Source organism: Microtus oregoni, unplaced genomic scaffold (genome assembly GCF_018167655.1).
Source record: "Microtus oregoni isolate MIOR12 unplaced genomic scaffold, Mior012 000022F_ref0000154, whole genome shotgun sequence".
Taxonomy (NCBI): domain Eukaryota; kingdom Metazoa; phylum Chordata; class Mammalia; order Rodentia; family Cricetidae; genus Microtus; species Microtus oregoni.
In genome coordinates, this window is record NW_024543081.1 from 12,167,187 (window position 1) to 12,189,442 (window position 22,256).

At 50.5% G+C, this 22,256-nt stretch overlaps 1 protein-coding gene and 1 long non-coding RNA gene across 3 annotated transcripts in view; one reads left to right on the plus strand and one right to left on the minus strand.

Annotated features, from left to right (window-relative positions):
* Positions 1–22,256, plus strand: part of LOC121461074 — a 61,509-nt gene that overhangs the window by 5,732 nt on the left and 33,521 nt on the right. The window lies entirely within an intron of this gene.
* The window catches only part of Cacng2 (calcium voltage-gated channel auxiliary subunit gamma 2), a 128,432-nt gene continuing 125,631 nt past the window's right edge, over positions 19,456–22,256 (minus strand). For both annotated transcript variants that reach the window (XM_041671824.1, XM_041671823.1), the window contains 2 exons: positions 21,441–21,581; positions 19,456–20,251 (listed from right to left, as the gene is read on the minus strand). In XM_041671824.1, coding sequence (XP_041527758.1) covers positions 19,716–20,251; positions 21,441–21,581 — 677 coding nt within the window. In that variant the 3' untranslated portion in view covers positions 19,456–19,715. The remainder of the gene's footprint in view (positions 20,252–21,440; positions 21,582–22,256) is intronic.

Genomic DNA, 22,256 nt, shown 5'->3' on the forward strand with positions numbered 1-22,256 from the left:
CCTGGTCTGCCATCATGTGGATAGACACTGACCCACCCTCCTGTCTTCACGTGAGGATGAGGCTGTTCCATCAAACCTCCTAACCAGACCCCAGATAAGCCCTTCTTTTCATTGTTTCTTTGAGGATTTTGGTCACAGAATGGAGACAGTTACACATGCAACATACCATTCCAAAATCTAACCACAAAACAGCAGCAAGCCCATCCTGGTCTTTCAATTCCTGTGGGTTGGGATCTGGGGAAGGCTGACTGGTAGGCTCTGGCCTAGGGTCTCTGGGGTCTGGGGAAGGCTGACTAGTAGGATCTGGCCTGGGGTCTCTGGAGTCTGGGGAAGGCTGACTGGTAGGGTCTGGCTGGGGTCTCTGGTGCTGTGGGTTAGATTTGGGGTAGCTGGCAGATGAGCAGGTAGCTTGTATCTTCTCTAGAGAAATTGTGTATTATGGTTCCTGCTGGTCGTCAATTTGACAGGGTCTAGGATCTCAGGGTGCTCTGGGTGTATCTGTGGGGAGTTACTAGATTGGGGTAACTGAGATGGGAAGACACACTCTACTGTGCATGGCGCCTCCGTTAGGCTGGAGGCCTAGTGTCAATACAAAGGAGAAAGTGAGCTGAATGTCACCATTTATCTCTCAGACTCCTGCCACCATGACCCTCCCCACCCCACGGTGGCCTGTAACCAGGAACTGTGGACCAAACCCAAACCCTTCCTTCCTTAAGTCACCTTTGTTAGGTATTTCATTATAGCAATGAGAAAAGTAACACAGTGTGAATGGAGGTGACCCCCAGTAGCAGGACTATAGGAGGGGACAGTCATGGAGCCAGTGCCATTATCTAGGATGTGGGCTTTGATGGCTCTAGCATCACTGTTTTCTGGGTAGGGCTGTGCCTCTGCAGGGTTTGAGGGCACATGCTGGTCTGTAGACAACCGTTTCCTAGGCTAAGCTAGCACTCTCTGACCCCGCTACCCCAACAGGCTTGTGAGTCTGGGGAACCTCCTAGCACTTCCATGGTTCTTGTCGGGGTGAGTGTCTCGGGTGGCCAACAGATGTTCTGTGTATGTGCCAGCCTTCTATGCTTGTCTCAAATGCAGACAGACACCAGGCTCTACAACAGAGTCACCAACGTGCTGTGGGACTGTTGATGTGGGCAATCCCACTTCCAGTGAGCCACCCCGCATCTCCCCTTCACGTCTTAAAACCACAGGGCCATTTTTCAAAGAACAAACTGAGACTCAGAGAGGACGTCCTTGCTCAAGGCCAGCTAGTCAGAGTCCAGCAGGGACAGGCGCCAGGCATGCTAGGACTGCGGCTGTTACTCCTCTGCAGTGTTTAAGTTCCCAGATTCTGAAGCTCGGCATTCTTTACAAGGCTGGGCAAGCATTTGGCTGCCGCCCTGAGGTGAAGTGAACAGTGGTTAGCATCCTTGTCAAAGCCCAGTGCAAATGTTTATATAGTTTGCTGAAGACAAGACCCAAGGCTTACGGAGTTCTGCATGGTGCTCACTGAGCATTCCCCTGTGGTGTGGTCAGCCCACTGGAAAATGTTTACTCTCCGAAGAACTGAGCCCTCTAGGACTGACTATAAGACTCATTTGGTTAAAATGTTTGCTGCCAAGCCTGATGCCCTGAGTTTGATCCCCAGAATCCACATGGTAGAAGAAGAGATCTGAATCCTGACAAGTTGTCCTCTAACCTCCACATCTATACTGTGCGTGCGCGCGCACACACCCCACCCCCAAGAATGAATTTAAATCTTTAAAGAAAATTGGGCCCCAAGGACTTCAGTTGAGCAACTCTGACCCCTCCTCCTTCAGCACACTTCTGTCCCTCTGAGGCAAAGTTCAGTACACTGTCCTTTCAGATGCTGAAGACTCGGTTGAGGACACAGTGCCCAGGCAGACACTCCAGAGAGCTGCTGTGTTTAGCCTTTCTGTGGGAGGATGCATCCACGCTAGGGGAAGCTTCCAGCTCAACAGCCCACCTCAGTTTCAAGGGGGGGGGGCTCTGAATGCCACAGCAAAACTACCCAAGTAGCCGAGCCGAAAGGGTTCAAGTCTGGGAGCACGCTCCTTGTCCTCAGAAGAAAGGGAGGCCATCGGCTGTTTGCGCCGGTGATGGGTATTGAAAGTTATTTTTTATTTCAGCTGGATGTACACTCACCCATCACAGGACCGTGCTCAGAATAGAGAGACACCTGTTGAGCCATCCTCCCCATTTCCTGCCTTGTGGGCATTTCTCCAAGTGCTGAGCCATCCACTTCTCTGCTATGCCCAAGATATATCAGGATGTGCAGCCCTGACAACAGGGGACAAAATAGAACCCCTTTTCTTTCAGAACCATTTAGCTAGTTTATAGAGAGTTTGTTTCAGTGGAATGGCAATAACCAGGCCTCCCCGTGGCTCCTTCCTCCACTCCATATTTTTTGCTGTTGGAAACAGGGTTCAGGGTCCTGAGTCCAAAGGCAAACCATTGTTGGCTTTATTTGGGTTGGGTTTGGTTGAGAGGGGTCCTTCCCTGAGTGCAGCCCTGCTTTGAGGAGCACCGTGCTGGTCTTATGTCTGCTGTGGAACCTGGTTCCCACTGTCCTGACCGGTGTGTGCAGAACCTTTTCATTGGGGCCAGGTGACCACAAGGCCTTGTTTAAGGGTCTTCTCAGGCAGTGCAGGTGGATGCCTGACACGTCAGACTGACTTTGACTCAGTTTCCCGTAGACATATGACCTTGGGCAGATGGCATGTTCCTCAGAATCTTGTCTGTAGAACACATGAAATCACAGTTCTTCTTGCTTAGGGAGGGGTGGAGAATCGCTTCAGACGATGGTTACTACTCAAGATGGTGCTTGGTAAGCACTGAGTTCAGTTTGATGGGCTGACAGGAGCCTGAGCAGAGCTTTGCCCGGAGCTGAATTCTAAAAGCAGTCACTGGTCATCCGTGACTGGCATCTTAGTTCAAGCTTCCGAGCAGCCCAGAGTCTATGAAGGAGACGTGGTTATGCTGGGGATGTAATACTCACAAGGTATTTCATGAAACATGTCTTAAATTTTTTTGTTTGTTTATTTTGTGGTACAGGAGATTGAACCCAGGGTCTCATGCATGGGAGGCAAGTGCTCTACTGCCAAGCCATGTTCCCAGCTATGAAATATACGTTGAATTTGCATTTAAATTATGTAATTCTGAATCAGAAAGCCAGTAGGGTCTCTCTCTCTTTCTCTCTCTCCCTCCCTCTTTCCCTCCATCTCTCTCTCTCTCTCTCTCTCTCTCTCTCTCTCTCTCACACACACACACACACACACACACACACACACACACACATCACACCCTGTTTTGGAGACAGGGTCTCTCCATAGCCCTGGATGTCTTGGAACTCACGCTCAGGGAGGGACCCCTGTCAATCCAATACCAATTGGCCTTGTCTCACAGAGATCCACGTGCCTCTGCCTCATTAGTGCTGGGACTAAAAGAGTGTGCCACCGTGCCCGATAGGGATTCCCTTAAGACCTGGCCAGACTTCTCTGCTCTTCCTGACATCCGAAGAGGACTTGTCTCCTCAGCCTGGGGCTTACAAATTTGCTGCAGTCCCCACCCCTGCCATCACTCCAGGGCCAGTCTTTCTCATATCCCTGCATGCTCTCCCCGGGCCCTCTGGGGGATTAGTAGATAAATTGCAGTGCTGTGCTGTGGGTGCCGTGAGAGAGATGGTAACTCAGCCAGGGCGGTCAGGAAAAGCTCCTCAAGGGAGAAAAGCCACAGCTGCTGCTCCACAAAACCTGCAGATGTGGCTGAATACCCTCCTCTCTATGGCTCAAGGAGAGGGACCAAGGACACAAAGTCAGAGATGGACAGATCTCTGCGTGGAGAGCTGAGGCCGGTGGCTTGCTTGTGGCTGCACAACCTTCTGTGCACAGGCTAGTGCGGTCTAGGGGACTGGACTTGAGGCTTGTGCCTGTCAGTCACTTGCAGCGTGACCTCTGGTTTGTCATTTCCTCTCCTTGAACTGGTGTCTTCCTGTGCCACTAGGTCTTGGGATTCAATGGTCGGCTAGGACAAGGGCCAAATACCGAGAAAGTGGCCTAGGGTCACTATGACAGTTGGAAAGGATCCACCTTCTCTAGCAGACTTGACACCATCTGTTTAACAGAGGCCTTGAAAGGGTCCCATCTGCACATCTGCCTGCCTGACTGGTCCCTCTTTGGGCACACATGGCCTTTTGTTAGGCTTGGGCCTTTGAAAGCATGTTTGATCCTCTGAGCTTGGCTGTGAGTAGGGCTCTGGGTGCAGAGGCCAAGGGCTCCTTCTTGTAGGAGGTGCCAAGGTCAAAAGCTGTGCTGGGAGAGATGGGAAGAAGCAAGGCTCTGTGCACAAGGGAAGTGAAACTGTGGGACTCTCTGGTTTGTGTATTCAGATAGGATCTCACTATGTAGTTCATACCAGCTTTGAGCTTGAATTGATCCTCCTGTCTCAACCTCGCACGTGTCAGGCACGTTCTATGTGCGTCATGCTCCCGTCAAGTCCCTCTTCAGTGGGGCTTGAAGTAAGAGCTGGAGGCCAAGTGCAGTGATGCCCACTTATAATTCTGGCACTTGGGGGGTGGGCACGGATGCAGGGGGATCAGAAGATCAAGATAATCACATACTGAGTTCAAGGCCAGCCTGGGTTAAATGAGACCCTGTCTCAAAAAGAAAACAAACAAAACAACAAAAATCAAGAGTCAAGTATCGTGGTATTCAAGGTCACACAGTGTCCAAGTGCCAGAGACAAGTTCAAGTCTTCTTAGGTGGAGAATGAGCAGCACTTTCTGCAGTGTCTGGCAAGACCTGAGCATGTGGTTGGGCTGCCCCAGGGTGCTGATTTCTCCCTAAACTAAGTAGAGAAATGGCTTCAATATTGTTTCAAACTCCACGACACCTGCTTATAACCAGATAAAAACCATCTCTATGGTGTCAGACTGGCTTTTCTTTGTATTTGTTCCAATGGAACCTCGGTAGCCTCCTCCCCACTTGCTACCTCAGCGCTGACCATCAGAAGGTCCTTGTATTCTGCACTGTGGCCACAGGATGGTGCTGCTGCTCAAGTCAGGAAAACAGCCAGCTCCAGGGCTGCAATTCAGTGCATCAGATCCCCTTTCAAAGTGAGTCACTGGCTGTTTATGACTGCTGTGTTAACACATATAAATAATCTCAGTATGAGCAATAGCATTAGCATCGATACAGGGCCTCTTGCTTTATCAGCTTGCCTGCTTAGCTGGTCCCATCTGCCATGTAGTCCGAGTCTATTAGACTCGGCTCTTTTCACTGACTGCTCTTTGAGGAGGAAACTGAGGCCCAGAGAGGTGACAGGATAGCTCAGAGAGGAGGGCACATGGTCCTCAGCAGATGAATCAGGCTGGCAGAGTGCTTCCACACCTCTGCCCATGTATGCCTCAGGACACGGGACAAGGACTGTCCCCACTCTGAATCCAGTTCATGGTCAAGGGCTTTGGAGGACCTCTGTGGCTGGGGTGGGAAGGTTTGGGCTCCCTGCCAGGTGCTCAGCCTCTCTGAGCTGCAGTGTGGTGTGTAGGTGCAGCCGCTGCCAGCCTGGAAGGCTCTTTGGGTGCGCTGGCTGGGACGTAGCCTCTGGGCTGCAGCTGGTGGAAGAGACTGCAGAGAGGAGGTCATTCTGTTCTCCATGTGGCATTTATAGGGCACCGGTGACTCACCGGAATTTGGTCCCTGAAGGGTGCCAGTGGCGAAGTGGCCAGAAATGAATGAATGAATCATTCACTCACTCATTCATTCATTCATTCATTCATGCAACCAGCATTCTTTCAGGGCCTGCTCCATACTATAAACAGTAGGAAAACAGTAGTCTAAACAGAGCCCAGTGCTCTGTAGTTTCCTGGACAAAGGGCAAGTAGCTGACAGTACAGTTTGGGACAAACTTCTCACAAGCTGGTCTAAGTCCCTGAGCAGGAGGAGACCCTACAGAGAAATGGTGAGGCAAGTTCGCAAGCCCTCAAGTGAAGAAAGGCGCCTGAGGGTGGTAGAGAGGAAAGCGTGTGTGTTCAGGAAAGAGCTGTCAGAGCGTGTCCATCACCCATCTGAGGGCCAGTAAGCAGATGCTGATCCCACCTCCCCTTTATTGATTGGCCAGATGATAGATAATGATAGATAGATGATAGATAGATGTTGGGGATGGAGCCTAACAGATGGAAAATGTTAGGCAAGGGCTCTGCCATTTACCTATCTACCTGTTCCTTTTTTCTTCTTTGGTTTTATTTTTCTGGTGTGTGTGTGTGTCTGTGTCCCTGGGTATGTCCACCCTGTCCCCCTCCCCTCACACTAGGACCCTTCCTTGTGTTTTCTTCTAGCAGTTTTCCTGGGAGAAGAGCAGGAGGTAACAGGAGAGCAGTGTGTTGAGTCCGGACAAGCCTTGGGGAAGAGCCTGGAGGATTTCCACCTTGGCTTTTTAGAGAGTGTTATTGCAAAATTCTGGTTGGAGCGTGCCTAGGAGCGAGGTGGGGTCGGGGTAAGGGTTGGCTGTGCATGTTTGGAGATCCATATGCGTGCATTTGATAGTAGGCTGGCACCGGTGGCTGACAGGGTAGAGATGTGGGAATGGATGCTGATGGGGCCTGGTGATACTGAGTGGGGACGAGACAGAGATGAGGCCTCTGTGGAGTTCCCAGGCCAGCTGGGTGTGTTGTGGGTCTAACAGGGACACCTGGAACAGTTGTAGTCCGGGGGCTATATTCTGGAGCTCTGAGCTCAGGAGCCAGGAGGACTGCCTTAAAGCATGATGGGAAGTCTTTGCAGGTCATTTCCCCCTCCAGGCTTCTGTGTAGGTCAGGGCCGTGCAGAAGCCTGTGGCCCTTCTCCTGTACCATGCATAGTGGTGGGGACTGGGGGCTGAGGGACAGAACAGGGGAACTTGGGATATAGAATTGTGAGCTGGAAAGGGCTGCAGTCAAGGACTGCTTTCTACAGACTTCCCGGGCTCCCCAAGCACCACACACACACACCACACATCCAAACACACACAACACATCTAAACACACATGTACACACAATATCACATGTTGTGTGCTGCCACAACCACAATGTAACGTGTTTTATTTCACTTGATTCTCACCTCTCTTTTTGATAAAATTGCTTTCCCAATGTTCCCCTGTCTTTCTGACACACGGGGGATGTGGCCCATCACTTGCCCAATGGTTCTCTGGTCTCCAGTGAGTCCTAGGTTTTATCCATGAGCAATACAGCTTGTGGGCCCATCTGGTGGCAGAAGAGAAGGATGCCAGGGTGGAAGAAAAACCCTGATCTAGGCAGTCCCTGGGGTCCAGTGACCTTGAGCCAGTCCCTTTGCTTACCTTGGGTATGGAGGCATAGAAGACCCGTTAAGTCCTTTCTGGAAAGATCTGAGGCTGAGAAGATGATATGGGTGGGCTGTAGCCCGGTTGGTAACATGGTTGTCTAATGTGCAAATGGCCATCCCCTGCAGCACATAAAGCTGAGTGTGCAGGTGTAACCTGTAACCGCAACACTCTGCAACGGAAGGCAGAACTGTTGGCTTAAAGCCGTCTCTGATACTGGGGGACTCTGAGTAAATTGTTTAACATCTCTGAGCCCTAGCTCACCATCTACCAGAGGGGGGAGCACAGCCCCTTAAGGGATGTTCATGAGGAATTAGGCAGGCAGGAGCTCAGAGGGCGTAGCTTCGCTGCTCTGGCTCAGTTACCTGCCTCAACACAAAGAAGTGAGGCCCAGGTTACTGGATGGTTAGGAGTGGGATGAGGAAAAGATTGGGAAGCAGAAGATCAAGGATAAACAAAAGAGATGGAATTAAGTCAAAATGGTGATTTAAACCAGCAGCTCTGGCTTCTGGGCATGTGTGTGTGTGTGTGGTGTGTGTGTGTGTGTGCAAGGTCCTCCTGGGTTAGAGAGTTGTGGACCTGAGACCAGAGAGACAGGTGCCATGCAGACAACCCTGTGAGGTCTCTGCGTCAGTCAGGAGGTCGGCTCTTTCATCCAGCGAACTTTTGGAGAGGATGTCCTTGCTGAGCACTGTGATGACACCACAAGGCAAATGGGACAGAGCTCTGGACCCAAGGAACACCAGTTCCAGGCAAGGAGCTGATCCTCAAGTCCCTCCCTTCTGCATCCACCGGCTCTTGGTATTGATCCTCTGGGGTTGGAGCTGGCTGGAGCGGCAGGAGGAGGATGCCGCAGTGCTATTAGTGCGAAGACACGCTGTAATCTGTCAGTGTCTCCCTGAGCACAGCTGGCTGGGGAGCCGTCCTGCTGTTAACCCATCTTGTCCCTCAGCTTCCGACTGAGCATACAACAGGAAGCACCCCTCGCTGCCTTTCTCCAGAGGGGCTGTGAGTACATCTCCCAGTCACAAGCCCTGGTTTCCAAATGTCTCAGGCCGTCTTGCCTCTGTACCTGCAGTCACCAAATTCCATACCAAATGTGGCCACACCAAATATGCCCTCAGACATCTGTGTGTCCATCTGTTTCTCTCACAGTCTCTCATGTTCTGTCTATCTATCTATCCATCCATCTATCCATCCATCCATTCATCCATCCTGCAATTAAACATTGTTTGATTAGACTCAATACAGTTCAGCCCAACTAATTCATTTTGCCTTTATTGACTTCTTAAGATTAGTGACTTTGCCATGCGCTGAGCAGGGGCCAATGGTCAGAGACCGCGCCATCCTTCATGGCCATCTCTGACTGTCACCCTGCTAACCCATTTGCTGGTCCCTTTAGCAGAAGTCATTGGTTCTAAAGGACTCTCCTGTGGAAGATTTGTTGGCCTTCGTGAGCCCCAGAGGAGATAACTGAGGCAGGAGAGGGGCCAGCCAGGAGCACAGGAGTTGGGCTCCAGGCAGGGAAGGGCTGTGGGCTGAGATCAAGCAGAGATGAGCGGGCATGACTTGAGAGATGAAGGCAAGCGAAGGGGCAAGGAGACCACTCCTGGAGATGTGTGGTCTCCTGTGGTCCACGAAGGCTGGTGTCCTGTGAAGATGTAATCTCCAGAGACACTGACCTGCCTGGTTTATTATTACAGAGCCACCACTCTCTTGCTGTATGACCTGGACATGTAGCCTAGCCTCTCTGAACTCCATTTTAAAAATGGGAGCAATATTAAGAGCTATTGTGTAACATTGCTATTAGGACAAACACTGGCTGTGGTGAAATCTGTGCCTGGCACAGGGGGCAGTGCAGCAGTCTTATGCTATCCTCCTTCCCTCACTCCTGCTCACCCTCCCTCCCTCTTCCCCCATAGGGTCTTATATGAAAATAAACTTGAACGTCTGGTTATTGGTATCACAGATATGTGGTATCATGTCCTGTTTATACAGTCCAGGGCCTCATGCATGTTGGGTAAGGTCTCTACATACTGAGCCATGTTCCCAGTGCCAAGCACTGAGGTGGCAACTTTCTTTCCCTTTTGGTGTCCCCTCTAAGCATCTCAGCTCCTAATGTTCTGTGAGGATTGTTAAACCACGGGAAAGGAAGGCTCAGAGAGGCTGTCCTGTGAGGACATCACACAGGGTGTGTGCGCTCTCTTCCTCTGTCTTCCTCACTCTCTCTCTGTATGTGTTTGTGTGTTAGATCACAGACAGACATTTTTTCTCCACTTCCCACTCTTTTCTGCATTTTCAAAAGCCAAGAAATTGCTGCTTCTCAAGGACTCAGATCTCTGAGATGCAAAGACTCTGAGGTGTCCACCCCAATGGCTGTCTGGGGCCCTCTTTGACTTCCTTTGTTTTGTTTTTTGTTACTGTGAATAGTTTCCTCTTGACTTTTATATAAACGGTTGTGTGTGTGTGGGGGGTGTGTGTTATTTTCTGTGTTTTCTCTCTTTACCAGAAAGCTCAACCAAACCTCTGAAATGTCAACTTTGACAGCGAATGCTTCAGAGTCGTAGTGCTTCTTCCCTGCTCGTCTCTCATATTAGGAAGCGTGTACCCTTTGTCATGTTGCTTCCTTTCTCCTTCTCTACGGCTTGTTTTCTACCTTATGATTTATGTGTCTTTTGCTGTGAGCTGTTCTACCCACAGCAGAGAGAAGCGAGCAGAGGTTGAATTGAAGATGGACGATTATAAATCACAAGGAAATACTTTAAATGAAACTGTGAGCTGCAGGGATGGGATGTGAGCATGTCTGCCCCTCTCTCTCATCATCTGGCTTTGCCTATGGCTTGGTGAGTTTGCATAGAAGCTGCGTGGTGTTTTTCTCTGTTGTGGTGTGAGCAATGGCTCTCTGAGCCACCATCTGGGTGCTTGGAATTGAACTCAGGACCTCTGGAAGAGCAGCCAGTGCTCTTAACCATTGAGCCATCTCTTCAGCCCGAGCAATGGCTCTTTTAAGTTTAGCTCTATTATTTACTTATTGTGCATGAATATGTGTGTGTGGTATATGTGTATGGCATATATGCATGTGTGTGAGGGATGGTGCGCACTCTTGTGCATGCAAGGAGGTCAGAGGAGGGCTTCGGGTGTCCCGCTCTTTTGCTCTCTGCCTCATTTCCTAGAGACAGGATCTCTCACCAAACCTGGAGCTAGACTGGCCACCCACAAACCTCAAGCAATCCTCTTGTCTCGACATCCCTGCCAGTGATAGGGTTTATAGGTGCATGGGAGGTTCTTGACTCGACACCCCTCCCAGTGATAGGGTTTTTAGGTGCGTGGGCGGTCACCTCATGTGGGTACTGGGGATGGAACTCTGGGCCTCTGTGAGAGCAGTGCCCTTAGCGGTTGAACCACTTCTCTTGTCCTTTCACCCAGGCTTTTGTGTGGATGCTGAGGTTTCAGGTCCTAATGCTTGCACAGCTATCACTCTTACTGCCCATGCCCTCTTCTGCCTTGAGCCCTCCATGCCACCCACACCCTGCTTTGATCTGGATTGTCTTCCTTCAACTCCCATTGGGTGGCCAGAGGTTTAGAGCACACCACAGTTTCTCCCCAACCCCACTGACTGCTCTGCCTATGGCGCTGTGGCGATGACCCTTTGAAGCTGCTGCTCACTCTCTCTGTGTCTCACATTCAGGCGGCTCCTCCCATCCAAAGAAGGGTTCTTTTTCTCACTCTCATGGAGCCAGGCCAGGCAGCAACATACTCTTAATCCCCCTGCTTCGGCTTCCTGAGTGCTGGGATTGCACATGCATGCCACCATGTTGTTTGAATATGGAGCGGCTGGGTCTGAACTTTGACAAAGGTTCTAGAATCACCTTTAACCATCCTGTCACTGGGCCTCTTTAGCCTCAGTTTTTGTCTCTGTAGAGGGGGCACTAATGTCCACTTCCCGGAACTATGGCAATAGATAGTTTGACAATGCTTGGCCTGTTCTAGCTTCCCAAGAAATCCCAGTTTACTAAGACAAAACAGGCAACAGGGCTGGACATGGGGTCACATGATTGCAATCTCAACATGTGGGAAAGCAAGGCAGGTCCAAAGTCAGTCTGAGCTACATAGGAAGATCCTGTTGTGTTAAAAATAAAACCAGAACAAACCAAACATGGGCTGAGAACATAGTGCTTGCCTAGCATGTATGAGGCTCTGGGTTTGATCTGCAACACCGACATGAAAAAAAGAGGTAGAACAACGGGGCGGGGAGGGGGAGCTTTGGAGGCTGCACTGCTAGGGCACCAGGGAGCTGCTGAATGCCTTTGGGTGAGAGAGAAACTATGGTTTAATTCAAGTCCTACCCTGTTCACTCCCTCCTGATCACCACTTCCGTCTGCCCAGTACTGCTGTGTGTATCACACCCTCATGCCCATCTCTCAACTCCAGTGCTAGTCACTGGAGACTCCAGTGTGTCGGGCAGGATAGCTGATCTTGGTTGTCCACTTGACTGCATCTGGAATCAACTAAGAAATCCGCTGCCGGTCCATCTCTGAGGGGTTTTCTCTGTAGGGTTATTTGAGTAGAGAGACCCACCCTAAATGCAGCAGCCCAGATACAGGAGGGAAGCAGCTTTGTTTTTTTCTCCTTGCCTTTGCATTTTGCTGTGAGTTTGAATTTCTTTATGGTGTCACAGCTGCCTCCACCACTGCTCTACATCTGTTTGCTGAGACCAGAACCAGCTTCCTCCCACTTCTATTATGGGCTGAATGAGAAGTGGGTTTCGTTTTGTTTTTAGACAGAGTCTCAATGTATAGCTCTGACTGGAACCAGAACTGTCTTAGCAGACCAGGCTGACCTTGAAGCCACAGAGCTCCGCCTGCCTCTGCCCCTGGAGTGCTGGGATTAAAGGCATATGTGTCCTAATACCCAGCCCAGTATAGACTGAAGACCAGCAGCTCTCCAGGAATTCTCCAAGCCTTCGTCATCAGCTTGGGACTACTGAGGCACCAAGCCTCGTGAACTGGTCTTTTACTGGCTTCTCAGCCTTTCCGGTGTGAAGATAGTCATTGTTGAACTACATAGACTGTGCCGTGTAAGCTGGTCTAATAAATCCTCTTTCGATGTGTGTTACTGTATCTGTTCTGTCCTTCTGGGTAATACTGGGTAACACAGGAGAGGGAGGCTGAGAAAGAGGAGGAATGACACATAGACACACACACACACACACACACACAGAGACAGATAGGGACAGACAGACAGAGAGAGAGAGAGAGAGAGGAGAAACTAAGAGACAGGTTCCAGCCATCTACCTTCATGCTGCGCATCTCTGTCCTGACAGATTTTAGGAGCACTACACACATAGACATGTACCTTTGATGCAAAGTGTGTGTGTGTCTGTCTGTCTGTCTTGTGATCCTGACCTCTGTGACATAGTGAGGTCTCTATGCCTGCTCCCACACATCAGTGTATAGGTGACCTGGGCCACAGAGATGAGGAGCACAGGGAATCATGAGTAGGGGCCAGGCACACCCTCTGTCTCATACCAGTCTTCCCTCCTCCCCTTGCCACAGCAAGTTTCTGCTATTATGGGAGCAAGATCAAGTCTTGCAGACTGAGCAAACATGCTTCTATGAATGGGTCAAATTCCGGAAGTGTGTGTTTGTGTGTGTAGGTGTAGGATGTACATGCGCAGTTTATACATGGATGCACATACATGAACACATGCTTTGGGGTATAGTTGTGTCTCTAAGGTATATACACCTGAGCCCATATGCAAACATACCCCTATGGATTTTGGCAGTGATATTTAGTTAAATGTTTAGCAACTGGTTTTTCATTAAAAAAAATCTCTACTCCCTGGCCTTTGTTTATGGTGTGAACATTTCCACAGGGGCCCACATTAAGCTGCCAAGGGGGTGTGGCACCTTCTGAGGGGGAAGGAGATGCACGTTTGGACTGCAGGAGCTGCGTAAGTCTGCTGAATACCCGAGGACTGGATTTGCATCTGTGACTGCCAGTGGTAGGCAGGGCCAAATCCTGTCTGTGACTGGCAGAGAGAAGTCTGCATGCTGGCCAGGAGATGCAGAACCTCTGTGCTAGTGGAGCAGGAGGGAGGGGGCTGGGCACCAGCCAGCTTTTTACCTGTCTCTTGGAAGCTGCTCCAAATGGATGCTCCTTGTTAGGCTGGCCTTGATGCTCTTTGAGACAGCACACTCTGCCCTACTGTATGGATGCACTCAGAGATGCTGTCTGGTAGCTGGAAGGGTGCAGCAAAGGAACCAGTCCGGTGTGGAGATGAAGGAGGAGGGAGGTGTCCCTCAGACCTCTTTTCCATGGGATAGTGGGTAGGTTGAGGAGACAAGAAGCTGGGGCCCTTGGCTGATAAAAGCCAGTTTGCTAGAATATGACTTTCTCTCTCGGGCCTCCAATGGGGGCTTCATCAACAAGAGACAAGTTTTCCCAGAAATTTCTATAGCTCTTGACTGGATCTACTGGATCCAGAGTCCTGAGGCTGGGTTTGTAGTGTTGGGATCTCTGTTCAAAAGCCATAGGGAGGCTGGGGATATAGTTTGCATCAGTAGAGCACCTGATTAGCATACATGAAGCCCCTGCACCAGCTTGCAAACCACACAAACGTGGTGGTATACTTGGGAGGTAGGCAGAAAGATCAAAAGTTCAAGATGATCCTTGGTTACATAGGGTGTTCAAGGCCAGCCTGGGCTGCAGGAGAATCTGTCTTACAAAACAGGAAAATCTGTCTTATAAAACAAACAAGCAAACAAACAAACAAGAAAACATAGGCTCAGCTACCACTAGCTAGTCAGGGGCCCTTCTGGGGCCTTGGCTGGCCCTCAGGGTCTTTGCGTTAGCCCTGTCTAGAGCAGAAGAGGACAAACTTCTGGCCAAGGAGATGCTCTTGCCCGGAGGCCCCACCATGTTGTAGGATCCTCTTTGGAGTCTAGTTCTCTGAATTGCTGACTGAAAGATCCTGTAGAACCAGCTTCCATCTGTGCTCCAAAAGGTGAGCTTTCAGAAGTGGCTGTTCTGAGGAGGTCATGTGTGTGTCCCACAGTGAGAGGTTTCCTGCTTCTGTTGAGTGGAGATGGGAGCTGGAGGGAGGGGAAGACTGGGGGTGGAGAAGCCATGGTCAGGACTACGTTGGCTGCTATTGAGGTACAGGACCTGGCAGGGTAAGACTTCTCCCAGTGAACCTTACCACAAAGTTGTATGGTCAGGACGGGAGAGGACATGTTACCAGGTTCTCAGTTTGATTTGTAGCTGTTGGCATTTGGTTTATAATCCCTGAGCCGCTTTCGGTGAGCTTGCCTTGGGGTCCCATGCTCATTTAGGGTGAACCCCAAAGAGCCTGGAATTTATGGGGGTGGGGCTTGACAGTATATCCCCTATGGGCTAAATTGAGCAGGCCATTCTGAATGGTGGATCTTCCCATGGACCTTTCTGGGCCTCTCAATGTGGGACCTTGCTCTTCTTGGGTTGGTGTGGCTCTCACTTCATCCTTTTCCTCACCAGTCCCGGGAGCAGGAGCGGGATGCTGGCTCAGCTCCCTCCTCTAACACTGGACCATAGTTTGCTTCACAAAGGCCTCCTGGTGGTCTCAGCCACGGCTATTCACTATTTCGCTATGTGTCAGCACTGGGACCATAGCAGCTGGAGCCCAATAGTCCCCAGAGCTGGGTGACAGACTGTGGCTTGTTTACAGTGACTTCTTTCCCCTTTCCCTGCTTTGTCTTAGCTTTCTAAAGGCAAATATTAAAATAACCTGGTAGGGCTTGAGAGATGGCTCAGTGGGTGAAACCCTGGCCGTGCAAACATGAAGACCTGAGTTTGAATCCCCAGAACCATGTAAAAACTGGGCTTATGGTGTGTCTGTGCCTCCTTCCAATAATACTAATAAAACAGGCCAGCAAATGCCACCCATTTTAACAAAGGAGTGTTCATGTGTCTGTGGTGATAATGGCTGTCAGTGAGTGAGGTAGCTGGAGCTCCAGCCGGCAAGCTAATGACTCCACTATAAACCAGCTCGGCTCTGTTTTCCGCTGCACAGCCATCTACCCTCTAGGTCAAGGGCAACAGATTCAGAAAGGTGACAGGCAGGTGGGTCAAACTGGTGGTCAGGTTGGGAGGTGGCTTAGTTGCTAGAGTGCTTGCTGGCATGCATGGGGCAATGCGTTTGGTCCCCAGCAGTGGGCAAAAGGGATATGGTTAAAGAATGCCCCCAAACTTCAGATGTGCACCAGATGAGTGTTTTTGGTTTGCTTTCTAAGTCTTGATTTGATATGACACTCTTGCTTTCCTCTAAACCTGTCTAGCATCACAGATTTTGATGTTAGAGGTGTTCCCAATGAAACAGATTCTATTCACATGTAGAGGTGTTAAAGGCCCTCCTTCCGTGAGCAGACCAGCCAGGGCTAAATGCTGGCTTTGGCCTTCACCAGCTGCCCTTTGGGGCCTCTTTCCAAGGTCAAGATCAAACCTTCTTATCTCTTCCACTTTGTCAAGTGAGAGTCTCCTATAAGACCCTCCCCATTCTTGTGGCAGCTCCTGGCGCCCTCTGAAGATTCTAGCCTGTAGGAAGCCTTCAGAGCCCAGCATCCTGTCTGTCTATTGCTCAGACAAGGAAAGGGGCAGTGGGCTAGTGAGTGGGGGGCTGGCTTGTTGAGAGGGGAGAGAGCTCAAGGATGGTATAAGCTCTGCTTTCAAAAATGGGGGCGCAGTCATGTGAGGAGGGACCAGAGTTGCTGGAGCGTGAAGGGAAAGGACGGACAGTGACAGCAGGGACTTGCCAGAGAGCTGCTTGGCACTGGCCTCCGCCACCTTTTGAAGGGGCAAGCTCCCGGTCACAGGAGGCCTGAAATTGTCACGAAGGAATGCTGACGAGAGGGATTCCTGACTTTTCCTGACTTTGGAAGTTGGGACGCTTTACTGCATGTCGTCCGTGTCTACTTTTGCTCAACTCTGAGAGTTCTCTGCAACTCTGAGAACCTGCTTTAAATGGGATGCCAGAGTTGGGAAAGCAATGAAAGGAATTCATGGAAGTGAGGACCAAGCTATAAAAAAAAAATCTTTATTTCATGTACCAGGATTTTGTTTTTTTGTCGTTTTGTTTTGTTTTTAGGTTTCTTCTTTTTAAAATTTTTTTCTGTTAACAGTCTGGAAAAAAAAAAGGACCCACCAAGAAAATAAAATGGAAATTGGTTTCTTGAATTGACCAGAGCTGGGTATGAGCTGTCAGTCATCACGGGAAGCATTGCCCCTTCCCTCCAGGCCCTCTAGCCCTTTCTTGGTCAGTCATGCTGATATTACCTCTCACCCACAAGTCCTTGGGTGGCCTGACCCCAGGTCTCACTGCCTGGGAAGAAGTTTGATTGCTGCTCAAATACTTGGCCAGAGCTCAGGGAGCTGGGACCACAGTTCCTCCGCAGAGAGGAGCAAACGTGTATGGCCCTTTCCTGTGTCTCTAGGCCTTGATCTGGGGTGGTCTGGATCAGCTGGGTCTTGGGCAGGGCTGAGCGAGGAAGGATAAGGTACTATTTTTGCCCAGTTTGGAAGGTGTTCTGACCTCCCTGCATATTAACTAGCCTGCAGATCTGAGCCATGGGGCCAAAGGCCTTCCCTGAATCTGGACTGGACTAGCAGATAATCTGCCTTGTGCGGACCTGGGAGGAGAATGTTCCTCTTCCAGACACAAGACAGGAAGCCATAGAAGCCTTCCTCAGCATGCCTCCCAATTCCAGAGAGTTTCAGCAGAGAACACTCAGAGCAGGCTGCTGCCAGCATAGCAAAGCCAAGCAGGAGTCTGGTTGATGCGAGAGGAGCAGAGCTCACACTCGGGGTAGGTGGTAGCCTCTCCCCTAGGCTACTAGGAAATGGTTAGCCTGTTCTCGTTGTCCTGGCCCTTACCTCTTTGGGGAAGGAGAAGGGGAAACCTGAGTGCTCCCCCAATTCACTCTGGGGTGCAAGCTGACATTTGCCTGGGAGAGTGTCCTGCAAGCAATTTCCACACAGGGAGATCTTTTACCCCAGAAGACCTGCTTTTCCACTGACCCCAAAGACAGCAGGGGACCCGTCTTTCAAAGAAGCCTCCCCACTCATTATGACTGGGGTTATAGCATTCAAAAAGGGAAGGTAAATGAGTTTTGGGGACAGTGTGTCTCCCTGTCTTCATGGCAGGATAGTTGCTCCCATAACATACATCAATTTTTGCTTTGACACTGGATGTGGGGTTGGGGGCTGGGGAACACAGTGAGGAGGCACATGGTGTGTGTGTGTGTGTGTGTGTGTGTGTGTGTGAGAGAGAGAGAGAGAGAGAGAGAGAGAGAGAGAGAGATTGATTTAGGAATGCTCTCAATGTCATCAGAACTGCATTGATTGCTCCTGGCCATTTTCCACTGGATTGGGCTGGTGGCAGATCTTAAAAGTCACATGCAAATTAAGAATGGACCTTTGGAGTTAAAGCCAGTCTGTCCATGAATTGACAGTGAGACACCAAGGCCCAGAGAGGCCACACAGCAATGAAGTCTAGAATACAGATGGGAGCCCTTCCAGGTACGAGAATGTGGGTGCTCATGTGTTCGAGTGTGTTCACGTGTATGCAAGGTATAGTGGGGGGCACACAGGAGCACAAAGGCCAGTGATGGAGTTGTTGGGCTGGTTTCCATGGCTTTGGAGGGCATAGGTCAGCTGCCTCCAGCCACACCCCCGGCTGTGTGTTGGATGGGAAGAGTTGTCGTGGGAACACGAGTGGTGGCTGCAGCACTGAGCCTAGGGGACAGGGGTTGTGGGTGTGACTGTGGGTGGGATGGGGGCAGGTGTGCCTCCCCTCTCCGTCAGCAGCACCTCCCTGCAGGCAAGAAGAGACCTCTTCTGTAGTCCCCAGGAAGATGGTAGGCCCTTTCTCCCTTCTCTCTGGCTCTGTGCCCGGCTCACATTTCTCCCAATGGGTTTTATTTGTTTGTTTTTAATGGATTTCTATATTTGTTTTCTGTTTTGACTTTACAAGTTCCCTGCTAAATTTTAAGTCCCCCTCCCCATCCCGATTTTTGTTTTCACAGTTTAAAGCTGGAAAAGAATTAAAAGAAAAAAATACTACTTGATTTTTCTTGCAAGTAAATTCACTTATTATATATTTACATTTATTTATAGTCTGTGGTTTTTTTATTAAAAAAAATCACCACTTGTTTTCCTTTTTCTTTTGTAAAAAGAAACCTTTTTGCAATGTCGTTGTTGGACTCACTGAGTCCCCAGAGGGGCATCAGTGAGTCCACAGACCCCCAAAGGGTCAAAGAGCTCCCTTTCCAGGGGGCTGGGGGCCTGTGAGTGTGGGGGTCCACCATCGCCCCAGGGTCATCTAGTGGCCCTGAGGTGAGGGGTGAGGAGGGACGGCTGCTCTATATCCCCTGGGGGTGGGTGTCTCCTGCCTCCAAGGACAGGAGCTCAGGTTACTGACCCCCCAAAAGCTCCCCCTGAGGATCCCAGGGATCTGGCTTCTCTGTGAGCCGCCAGCAGTCATCCCTTCTCCTTCCCTTTCCCCAAGGCCTAGGAAGTCATCACAGTGGGTTAAGGACCATTAAGGACTGGGAACCTGGGGCTGGGTGGCCCCAAGTGCACCACCTCCAGGCACCTAACGGACAGGGGCGGACCAAGGGCTTGGGTCACCTGGAGGCCTGCAACTGTCCCATTGATGCTGAGTAGAGCTGGCTGCAGAGCCATTGAACTTCCCCAGCATCCCAGGGCCCAGCCAGGGATCCAGGGGCTTGGCAGTGACCATTGCTCCCCTGGCCCCGGGGGCCCTGAGTCTCTACCCTTACTCTCCCCGGGAGGCAGGGCCCTCTGGGGTTAAAGGGAAAAGAATGTGGTTTTATTTTAAAACTCTCCCTGCAGTTAAAACAAAACAGAAACAAAAACAAAGGCAACATAAACCCTAATAAATACTCTCTTGCTTTCTTCATTTTTTTTTGTTTTTTTGTCTTTTTTTTCTTTACATTATCTTGGTTCCCTTTTATTTTTCATTTAAATTGGTTTTTATTAAATGTTAAAATAATGGTACATGGGAAATCATGCATTTTCTTTTAGATTTATTTTCTATTTTAATTTTATCCCTCTTGCTTTGTTTAAAGTTTGTCTTCCCTCGGTTATATTTTTCCCGCATAGCCTGTGGTTTTGATTTTGTTCCTCTTGTATTTTGTTCTTTTTTTTAAAATTTACTTGCTATGTTTTTCTCTTTTTTTGTTGTTTTTTTGTTTTTTGTTTGTTTGCTTGTTTGTTTGTTTGCTTTTTTGCGTGTGGAAGGTTTCCCCGTGGCTGCTGCGGCCCCTCCCCCGCCCGCGGGCCAAGCCTCCCAGGTCCCCCGGTTCCACGGTCTTCATACGGGTGTGGTCCGGCGGTTGGCTGTGTTGGCGTGGAGAGAGTCCTTGCTGTCCTTCTGGATACAGTTGTGGACCTGGAGAAAGCTGTTATCCCTGTCCGAGTTGTAGGTGGCGGTGGGCGTGGTGGCAGCCTTCAGGGGGTCCCTACTGAGGGTATACATGGAGATCTCCGTGGACGGCAGGGTGTTGAAGCCCTTCACGCCCACGGGCGAGGCGTCCCTGGAGTGAGAGGGCTCGGTGGAGCGCGAGCTGGAGCGGCTGCGGCGCTGGTAGCGGTAGCGGTAGCTGGGGATGCGGGTGATGGCGGAGGCCTGGAGGTAGTCGGTGGCGCGGGCCGTGGCCCGCAGCTGTTTGTGGCGGTCGATAAACATGTGCACGGCCAGCACCCCGACCATCTCGGCGATGATGAAGGACAGGGCCCCGAAGTAGAAGGACCAGCCGTAGGAGTAGCTGTTCTTTTTTGAGTCACTCTTGGAGGGGTCTCCAGCATTGGCTGATATATACACGATGATCCCGATGATGTTACTCAGACCTGCGGGGGGGGGGGGGGGGGGGGGGAAGTGGTCAGAAAGGAGAGATGCTAGGGGGATGAGAGGCAAGGGCAGGGCTTGATCTTTCGTTTCTATGAATACGATGAACCTGAGGAGGGTAGACCTGGAAGCTCCCTATTACGATTTTGAGTTTTAAACTTTGTTTCTTTCTTTATCTGGGTATGAGTGGACCATGACCTGGGTGTGGAGGTCAGATACCTTTTGGGAGTTGGTTCTCTCCTACTATTGAGTTGAGTCCCAGGAATGAAACTCATGTCATAAGGCTTGGTGGAATGCTTCTTTCCCCACTGAGCCATCTTGCTGGCCCCGCCTCAATATCTCATCATGCTGACTGTTCATAAAGCCCAGAGGGGAGGGACCAGTGTTGGCAAATATGGGCAGGCAGAGGGATCTTATGAAGCATGAGGTAGTGGCAGCAATTTATACAGTTAGCTGAGTACTCACAACGGCTTTCCCTATCCAGTGCTCCGCAAACAGGCTGCAGATGGGGACATAGGGTATGGGGGGGGGTGTTAAACACCTTGCTCAGTCCACAACTGGAATGGCAAGGGGGGCCGAAGTCTTTAGACACAGTGGCCACAGTCTGAGTTTTCCAATCAGCAAACTGGGGCTAAGGCAAGACCTTACTCCTACAAGACCCCGGAGAGGACTGGATGAAGGAACACAGGTGAATATTCTTGAAAGAGAATGACCCGGGACAAGGTCAGCACTCTTAGGGGCCAGGCAGATTTATTAAATGGTGTATGATACAATTTTTGTTGTTCCTTGGACATCTGAAGTCCTTGTGATAGGTCATGTGACATCATGGAACAGCTAAGATGTGGGGCCTGCCTGCTCCACTGGCTGGGACGGTGTAGGGCAGTCTTCCTTGGCTTCCATTGTGCAGCTGGGCATCATGCAGGATAGAATGGGAAAGGGTGGGTCCCTTGGTACTTCTTCCTCTGCCTCTTCCTCAGTTTGCTTGTGCTGGGAGGTCAGAGGGCAAAAGAAGCGGGCCTGATGTTACCAGGGTGTCAGCCTTTTCCTCAAGCGGTCGGAGGAAGATAGGACATTGGGCATAGAGACGGGGGTCTGTGCACTCGAGTCCTAGCTCATTGCCCTGGGACACAGCCTGTAGCCCGAGCAGGAGATACCATACCCCCATCCTCTCAGTGCACGTCCCTGCCTTACCTGCAGACACGAAGAAGATGCCAGCGCTCAGGATGATGTTGTGGCGTGTCTTGTAAAACTCGCTTGCTGCGATGCAGAGGCCACCCATGAAGAGCAGGATCACACTCAGGATCGGGAAGATACTCGAGGCCCTGACGGCCCCTGCAGAACACAGAGCACAGAGGCTCAGTGAGGGGGAAGGGATGGAGATGGAAGGATGCAGGGAAGCTGGGTGGGGGGACCAGCACACAGGGTGCAGGGCTTCACGAATGTAGCCCTGGTGTCCAGGTGGCTTAGCAGCATGAGGAAGGGAAGGAAGTGGGGGGTCCCTGCCCAGCTCAAAGTCCCCTAAGAGCTCTCCATGACTTTAGGACCAGACTCCAGAACCCTGCCAGATAGACAGGGCCTTGTGTCACTCGGCCTTCACCAGGTCCAGCATCCTGCCTCTTGGCCTCCATGTTTTTTTGCCCTGGCAAGTCGGCCTCCTGGGATGTATCATCTCATGCCATACTTAGCTTCCTTACTAGCATGTCTTTCCTGTTCTTTCTCTCAGCAAACTTCTACTCATTTCTCAAAAACCCAGTTCAAAGTCTCCTCCTCCGTATCACCTTCTTTCTATAAAAACCATTAGTTCCCTCCTCCATGGTGCTTGGAGGTACTTGAGGCTATTAGGAGGCAGGTGGAGACACGGGGCTTGGACTGGAATCTGGCTGTAGCATTTATTAGCTATCTAAGTTTGGGGATGCCATCTTTGAGGTGTCCACACCTCAGTAAGACAGGAATGGTCTGTCTCCAAGGAGCGTTGTGAAGGTTAAATGAGTCACTTTGGGTACTGGA